This window comes from Corticium candelabrum, chromosome 16, assembly GCF_963422355.1.
Source record: "Corticium candelabrum chromosome 16, ooCorCand1.1, whole genome shotgun sequence".
Taxonomy (NCBI): Eukaryota; Metazoa; Porifera; class Homoscleromorpha; order Homosclerophorida; family Plakinidae; genus Corticium; species Corticium candelabrum.
Genome location: NC_085100.1, coordinates 2,446,076 through 2,467,815, shown reverse-complemented (window position 1 = coordinate 2,467,815; position 21,740 = coordinate 2,446,076). Strand labels below are relative to the sequence as shown.

At 41.6% G+C, this 21,740-nt stretch overlaps 2 protein-coding genes across 2 annotated transcripts; both read left to right on the top strand.

Moving 5' to 3' along the window:
• The first annotated feature begins 80 nt into the window (after nucleotides 1-80).
• LOC134192095 (transcriptional adapter 3-B-like) lies at nucleotides 81-3,807 on the top strand. The gene is made up of 16 exons (XM_062660785.1): nucleotides 81-106; nucleotides 161-208; nucleotides 1,407-1,443; nucleotides 1,513-1,585; nucleotides 1,654-1,719; nucleotides 1,781-1,809; nucleotides 1,996-2,063; nucleotides 2,123-2,157; nucleotides 2,210-2,312; nucleotides 2,381-2,442; nucleotides 2,515-2,612; nucleotides 2,840-2,931; nucleotides 2,997-3,182; nucleotides 3,243-3,326; nucleotides 3,380-3,508; nucleotides 3,572-3,807. The coding sequence occupies exons 1-16, from the start codon at nucleotides 95-97 to the stop codon at nucleotides 3,668-3,670; spliced, it is 1,221 nt and encodes a 406-aa protein (XP_062516769.1). The 5' UTR covers nucleotides 81-94; the 3' UTR covers nucleotides 3,671-3,807.
• A 1,267-nt stretch (nucleotides 3,808-5,074) lies between these two features.
• Nucleotides 5,075-21,491, top strand: LOC134191827 (high affinity cAMP-specific and IBMX-insensitive 3',5'-cyclic phosphodiesterase 8B-like). Its single transcript, XM_062660449.1, has 22 exons — nucleotides 5,075-5,546; nucleotides 5,686-5,763; nucleotides 6,141-6,275; nucleotides 6,711-6,766; nucleotides 6,836-6,895; nucleotides 6,959-7,016; nucleotides 7,266-7,354; nucleotides 7,420-7,498; nucleotides 9,638-9,736; nucleotides 9,804-9,845; nucleotides 9,907-9,995; nucleotides 10,092-10,240; nucleotides 10,410-10,513; nucleotides 11,293-11,364; nucleotides 13,025-13,123; nucleotides 16,194-16,375; nucleotides 17,121-17,450; nucleotides 17,891-17,977; nucleotides 18,037-18,139; nucleotides 19,742-19,909; nucleotides 19,999-20,256; nucleotides 21,208-21,491. Exons 1-22 carry the CDS (start codon nucleotides 5,322-5,324, stop codon nucleotides 21,274-21,276), a joined length of 2,631 nt encoding a protein of 876 aa, XP_062516433.1. The 5' UTR covers nucleotides 5,075-5,321; the 3' UTR covers nucleotides 21,277-21,491.
• The last annotated feature ends 249 nt before the right edge of the window (nucleotides 21,492-21,740 follow it).

The following is a 21,740-nucleotide window of genomic DNA, read 5'->3' as shown; positions in this document are numbered from 1 at the left end:
CTCACGTGCAAGGACTGAGACGATTGCGCGCTCTATGGTCTGGAAGTTCGAGGCTAATGTTTTACGGTTAGTGTCCCGGATTATCACTTCAAGAATGCACCGAGAAGTTCGTTGTTTGTGATTAATTTGGAGCTGTGAAATACGATGTAGTTTTGTTTAGGTTACACCTATTCATTACTGTGATTTTAGTCAAGTTGATCACTTAAAGGTAGCGAACTGTACGTTTGTCTGTTCTGTTTCTCTAGTTTCTGCCTGTCTGCCTGCCCGTATGGCTGTCTGATTTTTTTATTTATTTGTCTGTCTGTTCTTTTTGTTGGATTTTATCTTACGACTGCGATAATTCGTTATCATTACCAACTGCATCTACCTACCTGCAGCAGAGATCTACATGTTTGCCATTCTTGTCATTGTTTGGGACCTTTTTCAATCTTTCTGCTTTTGTTTGTTACACACGTTTGTATCTACAAGGCTACAAGGAAGGGCTGCAGATGTTGTGTGCGTGTGTGTGTTTATGCGCGTTCTGCGCACTTGGAAATTTGCGCAATTCTAGAGATTGAATTTTAAGAAGTGTGTGTGTCTGTATGTGTGTGTGTGTGTGTGTGTGTGTGTGTGTGTGTGTGTGTGTGTGTGTGTGTGTGTGTGTGTGTCTGTGTGTCTGTGTGTCTGTGTGTGTCTGTGTGTGTGTCTGTGTGTGTGTGTGTGTGTGTGTGTGTGTGTGTGTGTGTGTGTGTGTGTGCATTGATGTGTGTGCACGCGCTCATCATCGTTGGTTTTTGCGTCTTAATTAATTAAGGTTTTATGTATTAAAGAAGTTGTCAACACCAACAAATTATACACAAACCGCTACACATTATGGGAAGAATTTGGTACCTCAAATCTTTCTGCTCCCTTATACATGGTCATGTGTGACATCGTGCACACGTCTTTTGTTTAAATATTTTTAGTATTTTTAGTTTTTATAGCTGGTAATGTCCTGTGTAGGTTTCATTTGCATTATTTCGTGCTAGTGTAAGGTTGTGCCATGTGGTTACATAACAATTTTGTATTGGCCCATTCACTTTTATGTGTGTTCAGTTACTTGTGCATGAGCAACGTTTAGTTGAAAACAGAATGAGGTTTCAAGGTCTATTTACACTATATCACAAATCTGAACTCAAAATCTGATAATTGATTATTTATACAAACTGGTTTCCACAAGTTAAGTCTCAAAATTCTGCTAGTACTGTAGGCATCTGCAGATGTTTGTGCAAGCTTAGGATCATGTTTGTAGATTCCAGGATTGTTGCACTAGCCTACCATTCACTGTCTACACGTTTTTTAGTTTTGAGATTTTACAAATCGAAGGTTTGCATAGAACAGTAACATTATTTGTGTCATCACTGTGATAAAAATGTAAACGTTTTTAGGTATGTCCAATATTTACGTATCTCCTTTCTAAGCGAGGTAAGGGTATAGCAGTTGATGTCTATGATATCACATTATTAGTTGGTTTGAATTTGCTGTTTGCGTTAGATGGGGCATTGCAAGCTGATGATATCAATGCTCTTCATGAAGAAGTTCAGTCACTTCTTAGCGAAAATCACAGGTGACATTTTAATTTGTTGGAAACTGTTTGTAGCAGTTGTACTATAGTAGTATGTGAGTGGATTGTAGGAGGGTCAAATTACTGGAGGAGGAGACTCAGATTTTGACCGACTGGCAGGAACGTAAAGATAAAAGGTTAACAATCTGGTTCAGTCATGTGTAGAGATATGAGATATTACAGTGATTTTTGCTTTAGGAAGTTGCCAAAAACTTTGAAATCTTCAGGTTCTTAATCTATTGAGTTGTGTGTTCATGTGCATGCATATTGTTTGTACGTATGTCAGTGGCTGTTGATGTTGGTTGTTGGTTTGTCTGTTTGTATGTCTCTTTTCTGTGTGCTTGTTTGTTTGTGTTTTAGTTTGTTTGTCTTTCTGTTTGTTGTACTATCTGTTAGTGCCGTGGTTTGCATAGGACGAAGTCAGTCTGAATCTTCCAGCTTGCAGTCTTCCAAGAAACAGAAACTTACAGGACAGTCAGAGGTGCACACATAAAACAATCCAATTTTTAATGATTGGTATAACCTATTTTTTATTCTCAGACTACAGGAGAAGATGACCTCAGTGCTTATCCAAGGTGACATCACACAAGAGTAAATTCGGTTGATTTACTTTACAATGATTGTTAGGTCACGTACTGAGACATTACATCGATTTTGGGCATCTGTGGAGCCATATTGTCGCAACATAATGCAGGATGACATTGAAGAACTAGAAGCAGCATTCAATTCGGTAAACCTAATAGAGCTATTGTGTATCTTCAACAGGTTGAACACTTGATTTCTTGTTTCTTATCACAGATTGAAGATAGTGGAAGGAACTACTACAGTGTACCGCCTTTAGGCAAGCACTACTCTGAAAGGCAAGTGACTGTTCCAAAACTTCTCGATCATAATGCGTGTCATGTTTGTGTGCTCTTGTTTGATTGTTACAGATGGGCGGAGGAGGACTTGTATGAAGAGCAACGAGATAATTGTAGGATTACTGATAGAAAAAGCAAGTCATCTGTATTGGTGGATAGAAGTTCAACAGGTATCCTAAGCCTATAATAGTAACATTGCAGGATTCTCTAGTAACCAGATACTGGGTGCTATTACAAATTGACAGTGTACTGCTTAATTAACATAACTAAGTTGTCTGAGGTATTGCTTCTTTTTTATTGTTTCTTGATTACCTTGTTTGAGGTGGTAATGTACGCAGGCATAAAAGGTATGTTGGGTTGGAGCTCATTAGTAATCGATTTCTTTCTTTTTGCTTAGAGAAACTACTGAAGCAATCTAATATTGAAAATACTTCTGCTGACGATGCAGATGCGTGTCCTTTTGGATTGTTAACACAACGACTACTAGCAGTATGTGTGCTCTCAGCCTCTCTAAGACGATTGTAGCTTAACTCTAGCACAAACTGTTTTTATAGGCTCTCATAGACGAAAATCCATCAGATACAGTAGAAGACAATCCGGATGGTGCACACACTGTGTCAAGTCCAACAAAGACTGGGGGCAAAATGAGTCACAGACCAGTTCCTATCTCACACGCAAAATCATTGGAAACAAGGCTAAGAGAGGAACTCACTCAGGCTGGCATTTTTGATTATGATGAGGCATGATGTGCTGGTGAATTCGAGGTGCATCATAATTCTTTACCATATTTCTAACATTAGGAGAAAGATACCAAGGACGACAAGGATGCAGAAGACAAAGTGCTGGCTGAGCTTACAAAGAAACAGGAAGAGCTTCATAGTGTGGTATAAGATCCTGTTGTATTATTTCTTCTAGTTGTGTTACTTAGCTAGTCTAGGTCCTTTATAACCGTCAACAAAAGGATCGCCTCATTCATGCTGCGAAAGAAGAGATGAAGCAGCAAGCAATTCGTAATCAAATTTTGCAGTTGGATGCAGATATTATCGACACACGACAGCGTTTACTTGTAAGGTTGACAGCCTTTTCTCTTTTTTCTTGTGGTGAGTTCTGTGTTGTGACTTGTTACTAGAATTTGAAATCGAAGAAGAAGGCTTTGAGTAAAAAAGAGAAAGATGCGGCATGGAGAGCTATACGCGAACGTAATCGGTTACTAGCTCAATTGCAATAGTGTAGTATAGATATCTGGAGGCACCATACACGAATTTGCGGTTACAGTAAACATGTCTAAAGTGATTAGGTGTTTGGACTGAAAGATAATCTGATGCTAAATAGGCTGATGGCAGCAACAACATCAGCAAACTTTAATCGTTGTTGCTGTTACCAGACCTGCTCAGATATCATTAAGCAGGCAGCAATTCGTTGGTCAGCTAAATTCTTCCAGCCAGTTGAATGCCCAATTTTAATCAGTGATAACTAGTATATCTAAGCTCCTTCAACATTGAGTACATTTCCAACCAGACTGGAGATTCTATGTGGCTCAACTTTGAACTGGCCTTGTTGGAATTGTTTGTGCACCAAGTCAGTTGCAGTTGTCGCTTATTAGATTATTTCTACTAGGTAATCTAGGTTCCTGTGCAGTTTGCATAGTGCCACATGTCACACTCATAGCACATGAACAATAACCTGTTTAGTGTCACCCAATTAGTTATGTATTTGACTAATTTTTAGGACCACTCCGATTGGCACTTTATTGACACAAAGTGAACCTGTGTTTATACTAGACCACGCCTCTGGGCTGGATCTGCCTGTATCACGACCGGACTGCACAACAATTAAGTTTTCCTTCCGACGTTACCCTATGACGGCAAGCAATTCTAATGTGATAACGAACCAGCGCCATTGCCACTTCAAACGCCACACAGTTTAGCTTGTTTCGTCTAATATTCACTCGTTCTCAAGCAGCTCCTAGATTCATTCATTGTTCATTGTGGTCGGGCGGTTCGCTTGCGCCTCCACTGTTGTGGGAAAGCCAGAGGAGGCCGGCCCGACATTGTACACGCACGATGAGGCTCATTCGCACTCCCCAACAAATTACAGGAAGCATTTGTCTAATCTAGTAATTAAAACTTACTATATTTAGCCAACCTACAGCGATTTCGTGGCTAAACGACGACGTCTTGTTGTCTACTGTCTGTGGTCTGTAGAAAGAAAATAATACAGAGGATATTGTGTGGTGGCCGGGGGAGAAAAGACAAGCCTAGCTAACTAATTAATTTCTATTTTTCCACGCTTGTAGCTTCAGCTTCCTCACTCTATCTCGAGAGCCGGTATCTGTCGTAAGCCGGTATCTCTCTTGTGGGTGCATGCGCACAGTGTTCCGCTGCCGCGCAACGCAATCATGGCCGACTCATCCCGTCGGCTACAGTCTTCTAATTCTAATTCCGGACAAATGATTGTGGACGAATAAACGACGTCCTAACCGTCGCGTCGTAAGTAAAACCGCTGCGTTGCCTCGCATGTGCACTCGGTGTCCTCTACATAGCGTGTTACCCTAATAACCCAATGGGGAGGGCCTGTATAATTACATTGCAGTATCAAAGATCTTTGTCTACGCTCTGACGTCACAAGCGAGGTGTTCCCACAACTACCAGACTTTCTGCTAAATACACATCGACTTGCTGTCGTGTTCACGAGCCTGCGACAGGCTCCGATTTCGTGTTTTTGGATCAGTAGCCGGATTTTGGTGTGGAAACGTCGTCCGTCTGACGTCGATTAGCGGTGACTGTAGTGCAAGTAGAGTAATACGGACTACGGATATTCACGTGGAGCTATTGTCGACGTCAAGCGAGTGTTAGAGGGCGGTTGTTTGTGTACTGTCGATGGGATGTGGTGCTAGCGTGCATGTGAGCGAGAGCGAGAGCTGTCTGGTCGAACAGGGAGCTCACTGTGACGAAACAGAGATCGCATCCGCGAAAGGAGGCGAGTCGGCGAGCCTCTCCGGCGTCGTCGGGCATCTCGAGCAGTTGGAGGAGACGTTGAAGGAGGCACTGAAGTCGAAGCGGCTGTCCATGGAGGCCGAGACGCAAACCCAGCACTGGAGGCAGGTCAGTGCGATTCTGTGCGGCTCTTTTCTGGTGGCAAACCTTCGTACCACAATAGAGTGCGTTTGCTGCACTCTTGGACGTGATTCCGTCAATTAGATGAGGATTTGATAGAGCTGTGACATGCTACTGTTTCTTTTAGGGCGCCGCCGGCAAGTGCAGCAAGCCAAAGCGTGAAGTTGAATTTGGACCCATGAAGTTGACACAACCCGTGATGCAGGTCAGTGCATGCACTCGCTTGTGTTCGGCGTTAGTGCTTTCGTGCAGAAAAAAAAGAATGTTACCGTCGCGTGCTTGACAGCTTGTAGTTGACCATCTGATGATGCTTTATGGTTTCTGCGACTTGGAAAATAGGTTCCTCTCGCTAATCGAAACTTGTCGAAACTTATTTGTGGATAACAGCAGCGGGAACTTCAAATGCAACCCAATTGCTTACTTGTACTGTGTGCTAGCTGTGTTATCTAGCTGTGTTGGCATGCAGTTTGTATGTGTGTGGTTTGTGACGGTTTTCTGGACGGATTTGTTAGGTGATTTGTAACGCGGGTTGCGTGTGTTCGTTGCGTCGTGGGTTTGAGTGCGTTTGTCTGCTGTTGACAGATTTTGTTGGTTTTTCCTCGTGAGGACGCACAGAGCGATGCGTTCTGGTGGGCTGCGGAACGGGGTGGCTACTCGTGTGATGTTGTTGTGGGAGCCGCGCCTGCTTTCGAGTGCTTCGTTCAGAAACATCACGAGGTGAGTAAGGAGGTATCCGTATGTACATATAATGTAGTAACGTCCCTCCCAATGAGAATGACAGAATGCATGGAAAGGCCGGTTACTGGTGGGTGACTGAATCTTGAGTAGAAGTGAGTGCATGATGGTGCTGGTGATGGTGGCATTAGACTTGGTAATAGATTTATCATTGGCTTGGAAGGTCCCAATATTCTTTGTGGTTAGAATATTTACTGATGCTAGTTTGGTCATACAGAGTGGGATATTTTGTGTCACAAGGTGGGAGAGTCATTAGTCAGGAAACCTTTTCTACAGAGATATTTTTGTAGTGCTCTCTGCGCATTAGAAACTACCTGTGACTTACTTACGCTCGATTGTGGCTAGAGGACGGTCCAGTATTCTTCTTGGCCATGTAGGGTCACTATTGATTGTTTGTTCTGCTTGGTTTGCTTTTAGGTTGTCATAATTGATTTACGGAATCAAGAAGCCTTGGATGGTTTTGCGTTATGCAAGTCAGTTACCACAGCAAGGCCATCAGGCCTAGACAGATGCCTAGCTAACATATCATTCATTATGTCTAGGCAGCTGAGATCTGTTCGAGAGAGTCAGTATGCAGTGATTCTAGGCATATTGCCAGCTAGGTGTAAATGATTATATCACTATCATAACTATCTAAATGGGTTAATGCTGTATTTGTTTTCAAGTTCCTCTACTTTAGAGGAAGAGTTTATTGGTGATCTGCTATCAGTGGGCTTTAACAAAGTAAGTACTGTGGTGGTGGTGGTGATGGTGGTCGTAAATTAGTATGATCCACATAAGTATTGTCTGGCTAGCCACTTGTCAATTACAGACTTCCAGAGATGTAAATGAATTCTACAGTCATACCAATGCTGTTTTCATTTGACACACTTACATATGCTAATTTACAGTTATTGCTTGTGTTTTTATGTCTATCACTGAATGTTTTGGGCATTTCTTGGTTTCTCTCACTTGTATTATGTGTATCTGTAGAGGCTTACTGAGAATCATGACGTTGGGCATTGTTACAATGAGCTGGTCATGCTTGAACGTGGTGAAGTATTGTTGTTCTTCAAACTTCTGTGAGCCATGTGCACTGAGAGTTATGAGATGGATGTTTTATGGTCATTGAAATGGTTGTTTGCAGCTCAACTAGAGCGTTATGGGAGGCTATTGAGAGTTGCTTTGATGGTATTGAGATAACTACACCAGATGCAGAATATCAGGTAGAGAGGGACACACCCTGAGTTGTTTGTTGATTTTATATGTCTTGATATTTTTGTTTTGGTAGTAAGATATTATTGGTTTTCCTCTTTATACAGTGTTGTTTGCCATTTTATGTGGTTTTTGCCAGCTGTTCATAGTTTTGTGAATGTGTAGGGTATTTCCGTGTTGTTCATAGATGGTATTCTGGTTGTAATTACTGACTGTATCAGTGCTCTGACTGCTCTGTCTATGTGTTATCTTTTGGTTTGTCATTTTCTTGTTCTGACTTCTTTTATCCATTTGGATGTGTTTGCTTGCTCTCTCTTTGCCTCTGACTTGGTGTAGTTGTGTGTGAATTTGCATGTCAACATGCTTGTCTCATTTTGTCTTGTTTCTGTTTCAGTCTGTTTGTCTTTTTGTCTTGTCTTGTCTTGTCTGTTCGTCTGTTTGTTTGTTCGTCTGTTTGTTTGTCTGTCTGTCCAATACATATACTTTCAACATTTGCGATATACATACTGTCTGTCTGTGTCTGTCTGTCTATCTGTCTGTCTGTCTGTCTGTCTGTCTGTCTGTCTGTCTGTCTGTCTGTCAAAATAATATATCATCATGAATCATGACTATTACACACTGAACACACTAAGGCAATGACTAAAGCCAAACGTTCTACTAGCGCAACCTGTTTGTTTGTCTTTGTCAGTCTGTCTGTCTGTTAGTCTTGTCTGTGTGCCTGTCTGTGGCATGCTTGATGTTTATTTCTTGTTGCTCAGCTTTAACACTTTTGTTTACCTGTCTGACTAAGTAGTCATATGACTGATTATTAATTGTATGTCATTTAGTGCATGTTTATCTGGTCAGTGACACCTTTTCCTGTAGCTAGCTAGCTGGTGTGTGTGTGTGTGTGTGTGTGTGTGTGTGTGTGTGTGTGTGTGTGTGTGTGTGTGTGTGTGTGTGTGTGTGTGTGTGTGTGTGTGTGTGTGTGTGTGTGTGTGTGTGTGTGTGTGTGTGTGTGTGTGTGTGTGTGTGTTATTTCAATTCATGTATATTTTTATTTCTGTTTGTACATTGTTAGTCCAAGGGTGTAACTAGCATTAGTTTCCTGTCGCATAAGGATGCCATTCCAACCTAGGTGAGCCACATAACTAATTTTGGTGAACTGGCACCTTTTCAGCCAAACTTCTGAAGTTGTCGGTACCTGAAACATGTGTAATTCATGTAAAATGCCTCGCAGTGAGTGCAAGGAAACTAGGTTACACGTGTATAATAGTGCAGTACTATACTTTGTATACTATGTTCTCCATGGTCGTTGTGTTCCAAAGTTATTTGCACATGGCTGGTATTATTAAATTAGTTGTGAGTGTGAGTGTTGGGACAGGATCAAGTCAGCATTGGCATTGTAGTCCATGATGGGTCAGGAGATCTAGAGGTTGTGTGATCTAGGACTTTTCGCGTCCATGATGGGTCAGGAGATCTAGAGGTTGTGTGACCTAGGACTTTTCGCGTCCACTATTTAACCTCTGTGGACAACGGGAAAGTCATCCAGTGATTCATCCAGTAGTTCATTGGGTGTCAGACAGGAAACATCATTGTTAGTTACCTGAGGCGCTTTTGATTTGCAGTTCTAGAACTGAAACTGAAGGTGTGTTGCAACCGTTTGTACTGACAGAATCAGAACTAAATTGAACAAAAAATCTGCTTGTGAACCGGAATTGTCTAACCAAACAATGTCAATGCCTGCTATGGCTTCATCAGCTACTGATTCTGTGACTACCAGAGCAACTTCAGCTAACAGTGCCTTGTGTTGACCTCATGATGGACGTTGATCTTCCTCAAATGGAGCGACAGAGCGCATGAAACTATCAGTATTGTTGTCTGCAAATAGTTGCGCCATCACTCTTCGGGGACTTTTGCAGAAAAATAGGCATGTCAGTTCGTCAGTTCTAGTAGTTAAGTTTCAGCTCTTTGGATGGAACTGTCTGAATCAGATTGAACAGTTTTTACAAAAACATTTCTTCCAGTTTACTGCTGGAAACGACCTTGTACCCCACTAGTTACGCCCCTGGTTACTTTCAGAGATTCTCAACTTGTTTAAGTAGGGTCAAGAGCTATAGTGTTAACTTTGGTAAGTCTTCACTTTTGAAATCTTTATTTTTTTGTTGCAGTATGTTAATCATGCCTTCGAGCAGATGTCTGGTTACCAACAAAGTGAACTGCTCGGTAAATTTCCGAGAGAAGTAGTGAAAAGTGATCTAAACAAACCGGTCAGTGTGTACTTATGACAAGTAAAAGAGTGAGTGTATTGAGTTATGCTGCTTTCTGAATGTGCAGGAAATCTTTAAGAGCATGAACGAATCTGTGACATCAGGACGGGTTATCTCAGTAATTGGAATGTGTGGTTGTTGAAAACTCATTGTTTATGTTGGAATTGTAGACGTGGCATGGACGAACGTTTGGGGCACGAAAAAATGGCGAAAGTTATCCTCAAGATGTTCGGATTATTCCTGTGTTTTCACCTTCAGGGTAGGTAACAGATTGTGTATGAGACTAACGGCATTTATCACCAGGTCAAATTTGTATGTTTGATACGCGTTTTTGTTGATTTTGTTGTCTGTTTAGTAACATTATTCACCATGTTGGGATTAAGAGAGACATTTCTCAACAAGTAGAGGCTCATGATAGCTTGAGACAAGTAGCTAAACGAATAGCAGAAGTGCAGGAGGAGTTGCAGAGTCAGTCTGAGCCTTCTCTGTACCCAGGGAGGAATGGTGAGTACCGTCTGACCTTCTAACATAATGTTTTATCAAAATTGTGCTTATGCATTTTGTTTGGGTGGCGTGTGGTTGTGTTGTATAACTTAGTGCTGTTGTAGAATGTTTGTAGTAGTTGTTTATGTTAGTTTAGGTGTGCTTGAGTCATTCGTATTTGTGTTGGCAGGATTAGGCACTCCCAAACGAAGAATGTCGCCAGCCGTGCTTCCAAGTCCTAGCCTTTCTCGTATGCATCGTGACTCTTTGTCTCAAGAGGCACCGATTACAAAGGTAGCAAACTAGGATGTAACAGCTATGGTTACTACAGGGACATTCACACTGCAAATGCATGTGTACAGGAATGGGCAAGAGAAACGTGGGAAGTAGCCACACACTTGACGTTGCTCATTAGTGAATTCCAGTTGATTCACATCAGTTTTTTTCATCCTCGGTCATAGAAACCCAGTCAGTTTATTACAAGTGGTGAAGCCTCATCTTTTCTTACTTTAATGGTAACAGATTGGTTACAGGAAGCACTTAAGTGAATCCTGAAGGGCTTGTCAACAGTACTGGAAGCCTTTTTGAGTTGCGTAGTGTTTCTCTTGTGCTTGCTTTCGCACAATCAGAGTGAGACTAGCCTCGGTGATGGTCAACGTCAACATTGCATTGCAAAATGTCATGTTGGTCTGACTCAAAAGAAAGGAGCATGCTGTGCAAAAGCTGGTGAATAAGCTTTATAGACTATTGTATGAGGATGTTGTAGGATGCACTGGTTTGTGAATTTTCTTAGGTTTTTAGTTACAAGGTATTTGCTTGCCATAAACGATGAGAACTGCTTTGTACTGTTTACTACCAAAGCAAAGATACAAAAATGAAAATATTGCATGTATACCATTGGAGTGGGAGGTTGACCACAGGCTTTGTGGTTTGAATGTGTGTTATGAATTCAAGTGTACTGTGTGTTATGTTGCTGAATCATCATCAATAGTGTTTATTCTTTCTTGTTTGCATCATAACCTAATTGATGTTGTTACTGTGTAATTATGAAGCTGATGGATGATGTGTTGCAGGTGATGAATATGCTGAACAGAGCTCAAGAACAGAGTCCTAATGGCTTTTACCAGTCATTGGAAAAAGTTATGGTGAGTACTGTATCCTGTATAGGCTTATTCAAGCGCAGATATGCTACCAGTGTGCGAAATAATGGCCGGACATCGGACATTTACCGACCAAATGAAACATTTGTCCGACCTTTCGTGCTTTCGCCAGACATTGTGTTCAGTGGCATAGCGTCAGGCGTTGAATTCTGTATGACCAACCCACATCCTCACACATTTCTCTGTTATGTCAACACACGCTGTTTCCAGAGTTCACGCACGAAACAGATGCGGACAGACACTCATCTTAGGAGTATTGTGTCTGGTGGCATAGCATGTACACGTGTCAGGTGTCAAATCCCGTATTTGCGTGCTACGTACACACGCTGGGGCTTCAAGGGTTGCATGCGCAACCAATGCAGTGGACACAGCCACACACCAAGATAGGAATCTCAGCGATACTTGCGAGCGACGTTTTCTGTATCGGTTGTAAGAACCAGAAGACGATTAGTTTGACAGGATAGCACGAAGTCACTGAACTGTACGTAGACTGCCACTAGTGTTCTTTGCAGTTTCGACATCTCTAGCTATGGCGCCTAGGCAGATGAAGATGATGTTTCCAAAACTGACTGGGTATGACAGTTGAAGAACTGAACGGGAATGCAGAATATATGCGGATGAGCCTGATTTGTAGCGAGGACGGAGTCTGTCAGACGAAGCGATGACAGTCTGTCTCTGAGCTTGGCCACTAGTCAGACTTTTTTAGTAGTTTGTCAAGTGTGTTAAATTCACCGTTGTAGTTCTATTAGCTACGTTGTAGTGGCATGATTCTTTTATCAGAGCCACTGTACAGTACATGTTGCAACATCAAGTGACATAGCGGCAAGTGTCTTTTGTTGACCTGTGCAGTGTATCCCAAGAGATTCGGTTTGGCAACACAGAAATACATGGGCACTGTATGCATGTACCAACCTCGAATCACTGGTTTCGAGGCAACCCAAGATTGTCATGAATCCACTACATTATTTAATCATGTGGTCCTCAACTATACATGTATGAATGGGCAAACATACGCTTCCACCCAAACCACTTTGTTTGTTGTACTTGTATACCTTTTAGTGTGGTGGCTCAGATATTGGAAAAAGACATGGTGGGCTACGTGTACATGCACACGCTCGCTTGCACATGTCATTGCTATACACTTCTTGAAGTGTTGCGAGGTCTCTACTCTCAACCGATGTCTGGTGGTCAATCAAAGACTATTTCGCACACTGCTGCCATGTTTAATGCAGTAGACACTGACGTAATACTTGGTAAACATGCCTTGATTATGACAGAGTTTATCTATATATAAAGGAGAGCTGTCTGTCTGTCTGTATGCGTGTAAGCGTGTATCTCCAGGTTGGATCTTCGCCCGAATTTGGCTCCCCATACCAAACATCTGAAGGTACATGGTGATGTGGCCGGATTTCTTCGGAGTGCACGGAATGCTACACCTTCCAGTTTATTCGAATGCACGCTTGCACCAGTCCCGTGTGGACTGTACACATGGTCGTCCTTCTCAACCCTTCCGGCAATCGACGATTTTGTTGCGGATTGAATTGACTAACAACTAATAATCTAATATGTCTGTGCCGAGAACAGGGCTATTCAGCTATAGCAAATATATAGACACAATTGAGTTGATTGATGTATTGTATTATAGGATTTGTTGAGATCGACTGAACTTTACCTTCCTTGGCAGACAGGCATGATGATTGAGGATGATCCAAGGACTCGTGACTTTGTTGGTGGTCTGATGGGGGTAAGTTAGTTAGACTAGTCTCTGATGATGACCTACTCTTTGTTGCTCCCATGTAGTCATAGTGCTACATAGTTGCCTCTTGGTGCTCAAATTATTTAAAAGTGCTTGCAGTGTAAGTGATTGTAAGACTTTTAGGTAAATGTGTTTGTAAAATATTTGTTTGTATATGCATGAGCTAATTTAGTTGTAAGTCTAGACAGCTTTTGAGTAGCTTAAGCAAAGTGGTTTTTGTCTGAGGTGCTAATAGCTGTGGTAGTCACTCACAACTCCATTTAGTGGTTGCTGTTCCATGATATGTATCCCATGATATATATATATATATATATATATATATATATATATATATATATATTACATGATATGTATTGTTTAATATGTATTGCGTGATATGTATTACATGATATGTATTTTGTGATATGTATTGTGTGATGTATTGTGTGATAATTCGGGGCTCGAAAAATAGGTCATCAAGTCATCATTTTACAAGTTAAATTTTGCAACTGACGACTAACGTTCTAGTCTAGGTCGTCCACTAGAGCAGACCAACGCTAGTTTGTAATCACTTTCTTGGTATGCAGGTGGATAACTGTACTGTACTGAAACATGTGCCGCTTTGACAATCACATTCGACATTTGTTTGTCGTATAATGACATGTACGCGTAGTATGTACTGCCAGCAGCGCACTGTAGGTTGACAAACTGCTCATATCCCAGATAATGAAACTGGGCTTGCAAGAGCCATCTCAGGATTCCGACAAAGTAAAGGCATGAGTTTGTGAGCAGTGGAGACAATGGTAAATCCTGTAGGTCGAAATAGGTAGATATTTAGTAGCAAGAAACGGACAACTTCCGCAATGTGATATGTGGAAGTCTGGTTGAAACACCACCTTGTTTTGACAAAGAGAGGTGGTATGAGTTTAATCTCTAATTCAATTAGCTATCACTGTTGTCTTTCTTGCCTCTGTGAAGATGTCTAGCTCTGTAAAGATGTCTAGCTCTGTAAAATCTAGCAGGTCGTTTCCATTGGCTCAGCGGTAATGTTTTGTGTCAGTTGCATGCCATTATGGAAATACTGCGCTGTATGCTTGCACTGCACTGAATTCTAGGAGGCTGTACAAAATGACGGCATACCACTAAACACCATGATTGATATCAACATGACACCCTAGACTAAAAATTTTGACGGCCTAAAAATTTGGAAACTCGTCAAATGACGACAACTAGTTGGACCTATTTTTGAGCCCTGGATATGTATTGTGTGGTATGTATTACATTATGTATTTGTGATATGTATTACATTATATGTATTGCGTGATATATATTATGTGATATGTATTACATTATATGTATTGTGTGATGTGTATTGTATGATATGTATTGTGTGATGTGTATTGTATGATATGTATTACATTATATGTATTGCGTGGTATGTATTGTGTGATATGTATTGCGTGATATGTATTGTGTGATGTGTATTGTGTGACATGTATAGTCTCGCGTAGCTAGACCCCTTTCCGCCACGTCATCCTTCCGCACGAAATGGGGTCTGGTGAACAGCCTTTGAAGTCGCTGTGTGCCGCGTAGCCAGAAATCGGGCTATCTAAAGACCGAATTTGGTTTTTTAAATGCTCCACTAAAGACCAGACTGGTATGCACGCAATGCAATCCTATCTCATTAGCTTCTCTTGTTTTGTAGAGAACAACTCGAAGACTACGGCTCAAGTCGTTGCTGTTTGTGAAATCTGCATGTCTACAGCAGCAATTAAATGCGGCTGTGGGAACGTTGACGTCGGCAGGCTTGACGTCGGCAGGCTTGACGTCGTATGTCTAGCGTTATGCGCTTGTGTCACAACGTCGACTGAATGCGAACGTACTCGATGCTGTTTGCTGTTTTGACGTCTACAGCGACCGCGGACAGTCCAGAGTGAGAGATATCTGGTCCTGGAATTTAAGTCAATGTTCCCGCAGCCACATTTAATTGCTGCTGTACACATGCAGATTTCACAAATAGCAACGACTCGAGCTGTAGTCTTCAAGTTGTTCTCTACAAAACAAGAGAAACTAATGAGATAGGATTGCACTGCGTGCATACCAGTCTGGTCTTCAGTGAAGCATTTAAGAAACGTAATCCGGTCTTTACTGGCTACACGGCACACAGTGACATCAAAGGTTGTTCACCAGACCCCATTTCGTGCGGAAGGATGACGCGGCGGAAAAGGGCCTGGCTACGCGTGACTATGATATGCATTGTGTGATATGTATTGTGTGATATGTATTACATGATGTGTATTGTGTGATGTGTATTGCATGATATGTGTTGCATCATTTGTATGTTCTGAGTGCAATGCTTGGGAAGTCGCAGTGTGGGCAACTTGGAGAAGAAATTGTTGGTACAAATCATTTTCTAGCAAGACAGCAATTGGCAGCTCTGGTTGGCTTTGTCTGCCTCTATAGCTCATTTTCATGACGTTATGGGACCCAGGCTGAATCCAGGTGTAAGTGTGTATTTAGTTGGGCCCCAGGCCCACAGGGGCACTCACTTTTGAATGCTGGGGTCAGACCCCATATACCTCGATTAGCAAGCATGCAGTTAATCATGGTGGAAGATTGTGAACTCGCCTCACGTGCTTTTCAAGTAATTTTAGTTAATCGAAGGAAAGCTACCGAGGAGGAATGCCCAAATGAGTGCTGCCACGCCACCTCTTCGTCAGTCCATAGGATGCTTCTTTGTCCCACCATTGTTTATGGACAGCGTGATTAACTCACACTTCAGATCCTGCACATCTAGCTGAGATGTTGATGGTGGCTATGGACGTGTGAACGCAAACAGGGTCGAGCTCGGGACATGATGTAACAGGCCTTGTGTAATCATGGCTTATGTTCCAGGTCTATTGGTCTGTACAGTGCTTGTAGGTTAATGAACAGAGATACCCAGAGTACAATAGATGCTTTGTGTAAATACAGTAGAAAGGTGACCAATGGAAACACCATATACCTAAAAACCTGTCATGCAAGTGGCGCATGGCTATTACGTGAAGTATGTCACTTGTATTTTTGTTGATGTGTTTAGCCATCTGTACGGAAACTTCAAACTGCATCATTGGCTGATCTACGATCACAAGCTCCTGGTAGTCCTAAGTTGCCCAAGTTGCCTGAGTTATCAGAAGCATCTTCAGGTATTCATTCGGCATTGAGAGGCTGTGAATCATGGGAGTTTAGGATCCTCGAGTTGGAGCTAGTTTCCGATCACAAGTGAGCCGTTTGTAGGTTAACTTAAGCGCATTTACTGTTTTATCACTGACACTCAGCTCTTAATTTAGTAATACACAGCCACTTAATTTATTTCTTAATTAGTCCTTGTAGGCACTCCAGATTATTGGTCTCACAAAGACAAATGTGTGACTCCTGTCTTGACTGTTTTACACTTAAGAAATTAACAACCTTGAGACAAAGTAAAGGCCTGTCCACACTGGCAACTGGATCGCGATCCGACTGCAAGCGTCGCATGACTCGCATTCGCACCTAATCCACTTTCACAATAAATCCAATCTACATCAAGAGGTAGATGCGATCTACATCGATAGCAGAATCTAGTTATGAAAATAGTGGGCGTTACCTTCATGTGTTCTGAGTTTAGCCGGAACATCTAACCCTCCTCACTCTTCGTAGTTCTCGGGTCAATTTCAATTGCCTTGCGTCGCTGTATCAACGCTCTCCACAAGCAAAGAACTTACACATACACGTCAACCATCAGTCACATGATACCGAAGAAGAGGCAGAGGTATCATTTTCAAAGTGCAGTGTGGACGCTTGGATTATATCCATTTCTGGTCTAGTGTGGACGCAGTGTGATACAGCGACATAAACTAGTGACTTTCACTTAGCAAATGTGACTCTAGAGCAGGCAACAAATACTGCATGGATACTTCGTACATGTTGGCCATAATCTTCTGTCTTGGATTGGCAAAAAATTGTTATATTGTTGTGTACTCTGTAGGCCTTTGTATTGGCTGGGTCAGCGTTTGTTTAGTCGTATCAACTTGAGCAAGATTCTCAATATTCCCGAAAACACACTTCGTCACTGGTTGCAACTCATGGAGGGAAATTATCATTCTAGCAATACGTATCACAACTCAACTCATGCAGCTGACGTTCTTCATGCCGCTTGTTACTTTCTGGAGCAGTCAAACGTGAAGGAAATGTTGGATTCGTTAGACGTCGCGGCTGTCCTTGTCGCTGCTGTCGTTCACGATATAAATCACCCTGGAAAGACGAACTCGTTTTTATGTAGTTCTGGCGATGATTTAGCTATTCTATATAATGACATGTGAGTACTACTAGAGCAGTGTGTACTGTCAAACATTTCATAGTTTGTCTTTCTGCCTTCTTGTTTTCATGCATGCTTTAGTGTGTGCACTTGGTTGAGTGTCTACTGCTTGCCATTCGCCCAGTAGTCTACTCACATTTGTTGATGATTTCCTTACCTTATTATGTATCTCGGGTTTGTCTGCAGCTGTTGTGTCTGTTTCTGTTTGTGTACTGATCTATTTGCTGTATAATGTATATGATGATGATGATGATGATGATGATGATGATGATGATGATGATGTGTGTGTGTGTGTGTGTGTGTGTGTGTGTGTGTGTGTGTGTGTGCGTGTGTGTGTGTGTGGTGTTTGTTCTTGCAACTTCCAGATTTGTTTGCTCTCCTTGTGACTCTGTTTAGATTGATTCACATGTGTATTGGTTTGAAATGCTTTCTTATGTTAGCTCTGTATTGGAATCACATCATGCAGCATTTTCATTTAAACTGACAACCACGACACCGGGCTGTAATATCTTCAAGGGTCTTTCACCGTCAGTGTTTTCGTGATGTTCTCTAATTTGTTCTGTTCAACGTGCATTGTAATTATTAGGGATGATTACAGAAAAGTAAGACAGTCTGTTGTGGACATGGTGCTTGCTACCGACATGACGAAACACTTTGAGTATCTCAAGAAGTTTGAGAATCTAATGAAGGTAATGGCTGTTGACACGCTGGTAATATATTAGATATTGTTTTGTGTGTATGTTATGCTATACGTGCTTGACGATGTGGACATGTAGTCGTAGTGGATGTCGTATAGTATACAAAATGTGCATGTTAGCCGGAACACATACTTTTTATTCTGGTTTTAGGAGTGTGAGGTATTAGGGTCTCACATGAACACGTCTAGAGTTATAAGTTTTGCACTATCACAATTATGCTATTGTGGCAATGTGTCTTGCTTTGCTGTATTCATGTCTTGATATTTTGAATTTTTTTATTTTCAGTTGGTTACCAATTAAGTAGAAGTTAGGATGCCATAAAGCATGTATGAGTACTTCTGTTGAGGATAGCTCGTGCAGACCACCGGCGTAGCGTCCAGGGGGGCCTGGGGAGGCATAGCCCAACAATTTGGGCGTGTCACTCTGCTTCAAGCAGAACTATAATAATTTAAGTTACTAAACAGTCTGCTTAATTAATCGTAGAGTAGTATGATGATGACGACATTGACTATCTCTTTGATAATACACATCATCATTTCAATCATATGATATAAACAGTGTCGAGAAGTCGTGGACACATGAAGTGCGCATGCCCATCACTTTTAAGACGTTTGCTACTCTACCCGGCAATGGCAGAGTCAAAGAAGAGCGCATTAAAAATGCAGAAGCCTATTCATCAATTATTTTTTAAGTAAATTTGAAGTCGTCAACCCGATTGATCAGAATGGAATCTCCCGGTGGCTCCACTGTCTAACGATTTGTATGCAGTCCATAGTTTCTCCACTTTGTGTTCAGGTTATTCTAACTAACTAGCTAGACCTATTGTTCGCTACATTACGAAATGCTAAATTGGTCAGCGTCGGTTTTGCACTGAATTAGTATTCTAGATTCTATTGTCATCTAGATGACATTTAATTTGATGATCGCAGCAAGCCTAGAAAACCTTTTGGCACAGACTGTGACAAAGCTTCCACTTCTTTACGCATACTGACGGCACTCAGTGCCACAGTTTATTTGTAACCTGAAATCGATACTATTTACTTACATGTCTACAAACTGCGAGCGAGGAAAGTAGAAAATGGGCGTGGTTTTGCAAAAAGGGCATTATTTGCAGTGAAATTTATTAGCCCCCCCTCCGAAACTTAAGGACCATGCTACACCGGTGTGCAGACTGTGTACTGCTAGCAGTTGGAATTCGTGTTACTGATTGGTCAAGATGTTTGTGTGTGTGTGTATACTTGCATATGGTCCTCTTTTGCTAACATAATGAATTTGTGTTTACTGAACCGAGTGGGTTTAATGAAAGTTTTATGGATATTGAAATGTGGATAAATCTAAGGTTCATTGTAGTGTAGTGTTTGTTGGTCTCTTCTATCACAACAGCAGACACTGATAATATTATGAAGATTGTATATCAATCGATTCGTCAGGTGGAGTGTCATCTGACATACTCATATGTAAATACTCAACACCTACAACATGGTGTATAAAGTTTTTTGGAGATTTGCGGACAGAGTCTTTCGTCATGCTTTTGGCACAGCTTTTTGTTGATTTGTTTATTATTGTTGTTAGTTTATTACGTTTGGTTTGCAGGTAAACTCTCTGGTGGACGGTGAGCAGCCTCAGATTGTTGTGACCCAAGATGCGAAGATAGCTGCGAAGCGGATTCTAATCAAAACAGCCGACATTGCTAATCCATGTCGACCACAAGATATGTGTATAGAGTGGACCAAACGAATATCAGAAGAATACTTCAAACAAGTAAGATTCTCTACTTCTTTGTACTCATAGAGCGTTGTGAGACTGGAGACTATCCTTGCAGATTGTTTGATACTACGTTTGTGTTGCAGACTGAGGAGGAGAAGAGACAAGGACTTCCTGTGAATCTTCCTGTATTTGATAGGACTACCTGCAATATACCAAAGTCTCAGCTTCAGTTTATTGAGTACTTTGTATTGGACCTGTTTTCTGCTTGGGATGTGTTTGCTGATGTACCCGAAATAATGAGTCATCTTCAAACAAACTACCAGCACTGGAAGGACGAAGCGGTTGCCGAAGAGGAACGAAGAAATGTGGTTTTGAATTATCACAGTAATTCAGTGTGCAGAGTAAGAATTTTTCATGTTAAACGATGTCTTTCTGTTATATGTCCGGTTGTGTCAGTGGCTGGCATGTTACGTGTTTGATACACTCTTTCATGTTTGTTTTAGTGCATGGTGACTTGCTAAATTGATGAAAGAAATTTGTTCACTTTGTTGTCTGTTTTTTGGATGTCGATCTCTGTTGTTAGTTTGTGTAGTACGATGGCTTTAGGTGTTTGTGACTGGGTGTGGTGTCTGTTGCTTTGGAAGGAGGTTGAGTGAGTTAGTTGTTAGGATGATCTTCAGAGGGAAGTGTGGTCATCATTGTTCATGAACCCCGAGAAAGTTACCTTGTGCCCTTCGCTACTGTGGTGTGATGTAAAGATGTAAATGGTGTTCCTATTGACTTTTGTTATGCGATCATGGGGCTTTGAAATGATAGAGTTGCTTGCTGCTGCTTATGCAATATGCAAGTTGTCCAAGTTGAAAGAGAATTGTCTACAGAAAATTTTTTGTGGTTGAGCTCCTTGTTTCACTGCTTGTCCATAGGCACTTTTATATAGGGTTGATCTATGTTTCTGTATTGCATGGCAGCCAGTGTGCAACGACATACCATGCATGTGTAATGTTGGACATTGGGGCTAATTAGGACCTCCATCCATCCGTATGCCTGTTCCTTAGTCACTCTGTCTCTCTGTCTCCATCCGTCTGTCAGTCTCTTCATCTGATCCACAGTCCGTTTGTTCGTCTGTTTGTCTGTCTGTCCGTGTCTGTCCGTCCGTGTCTCTGTCTGTCAAAGAAAATATTTTCATAAATTTGAACTATTACAGGCTAAATCAAACTAAAAACAACTAACTAAAAGTCCTGGCAATCTGTCTGTGTGTCTGTCGTGTGTCTGTTTGTCTGTCAGTTTGTTGTCTATCTTGTTTGACATTCCGTTTGTCTGTCTACACTGATGTAATAAAGCTTGTACTGCAGCCTTCACCAGACGATTCTGCAAGAGGGACAGCAAGCACCACAAGTTTAGATGAAGTTCAGTCAAGTTAGGACATATCCAGTGTGGCAGTGGTATGCCGGTTGCTTTAGCATGTACATACATATACATTATCAAGTTCTTGTGCATGTGCAAGCGTTTCTATTTCACTAATGTAGTACAGAAGTATTATATTCGTCTATAAATTGGAAGATTTTTTTGACGTGATTGTTTTGTACAGTATTTAGTGATTTAGTGGCAAAGTTGTGTGTTGTCCTGTGTGCAAGTACTTAGTGTACGTTGTCGCTTGCTACAGGAATGGAGGATGACATCACGCTCTCGCAGACTCTCTCATGCACTCACAGAAATGTCGGTTGTTGCAGTAATCGATCTAGCAAATAATCCATACATTGGTAATGGCGATTGTCTTAGTTGCCTGCAGTCGATTTACACGCCCCTCCCCTCGCGCGCGAACGTCTGGCCACGCGAGACTGGTGACTGTACAGTCTTACTATTAAATGAAACGTGGTTGTGGGGA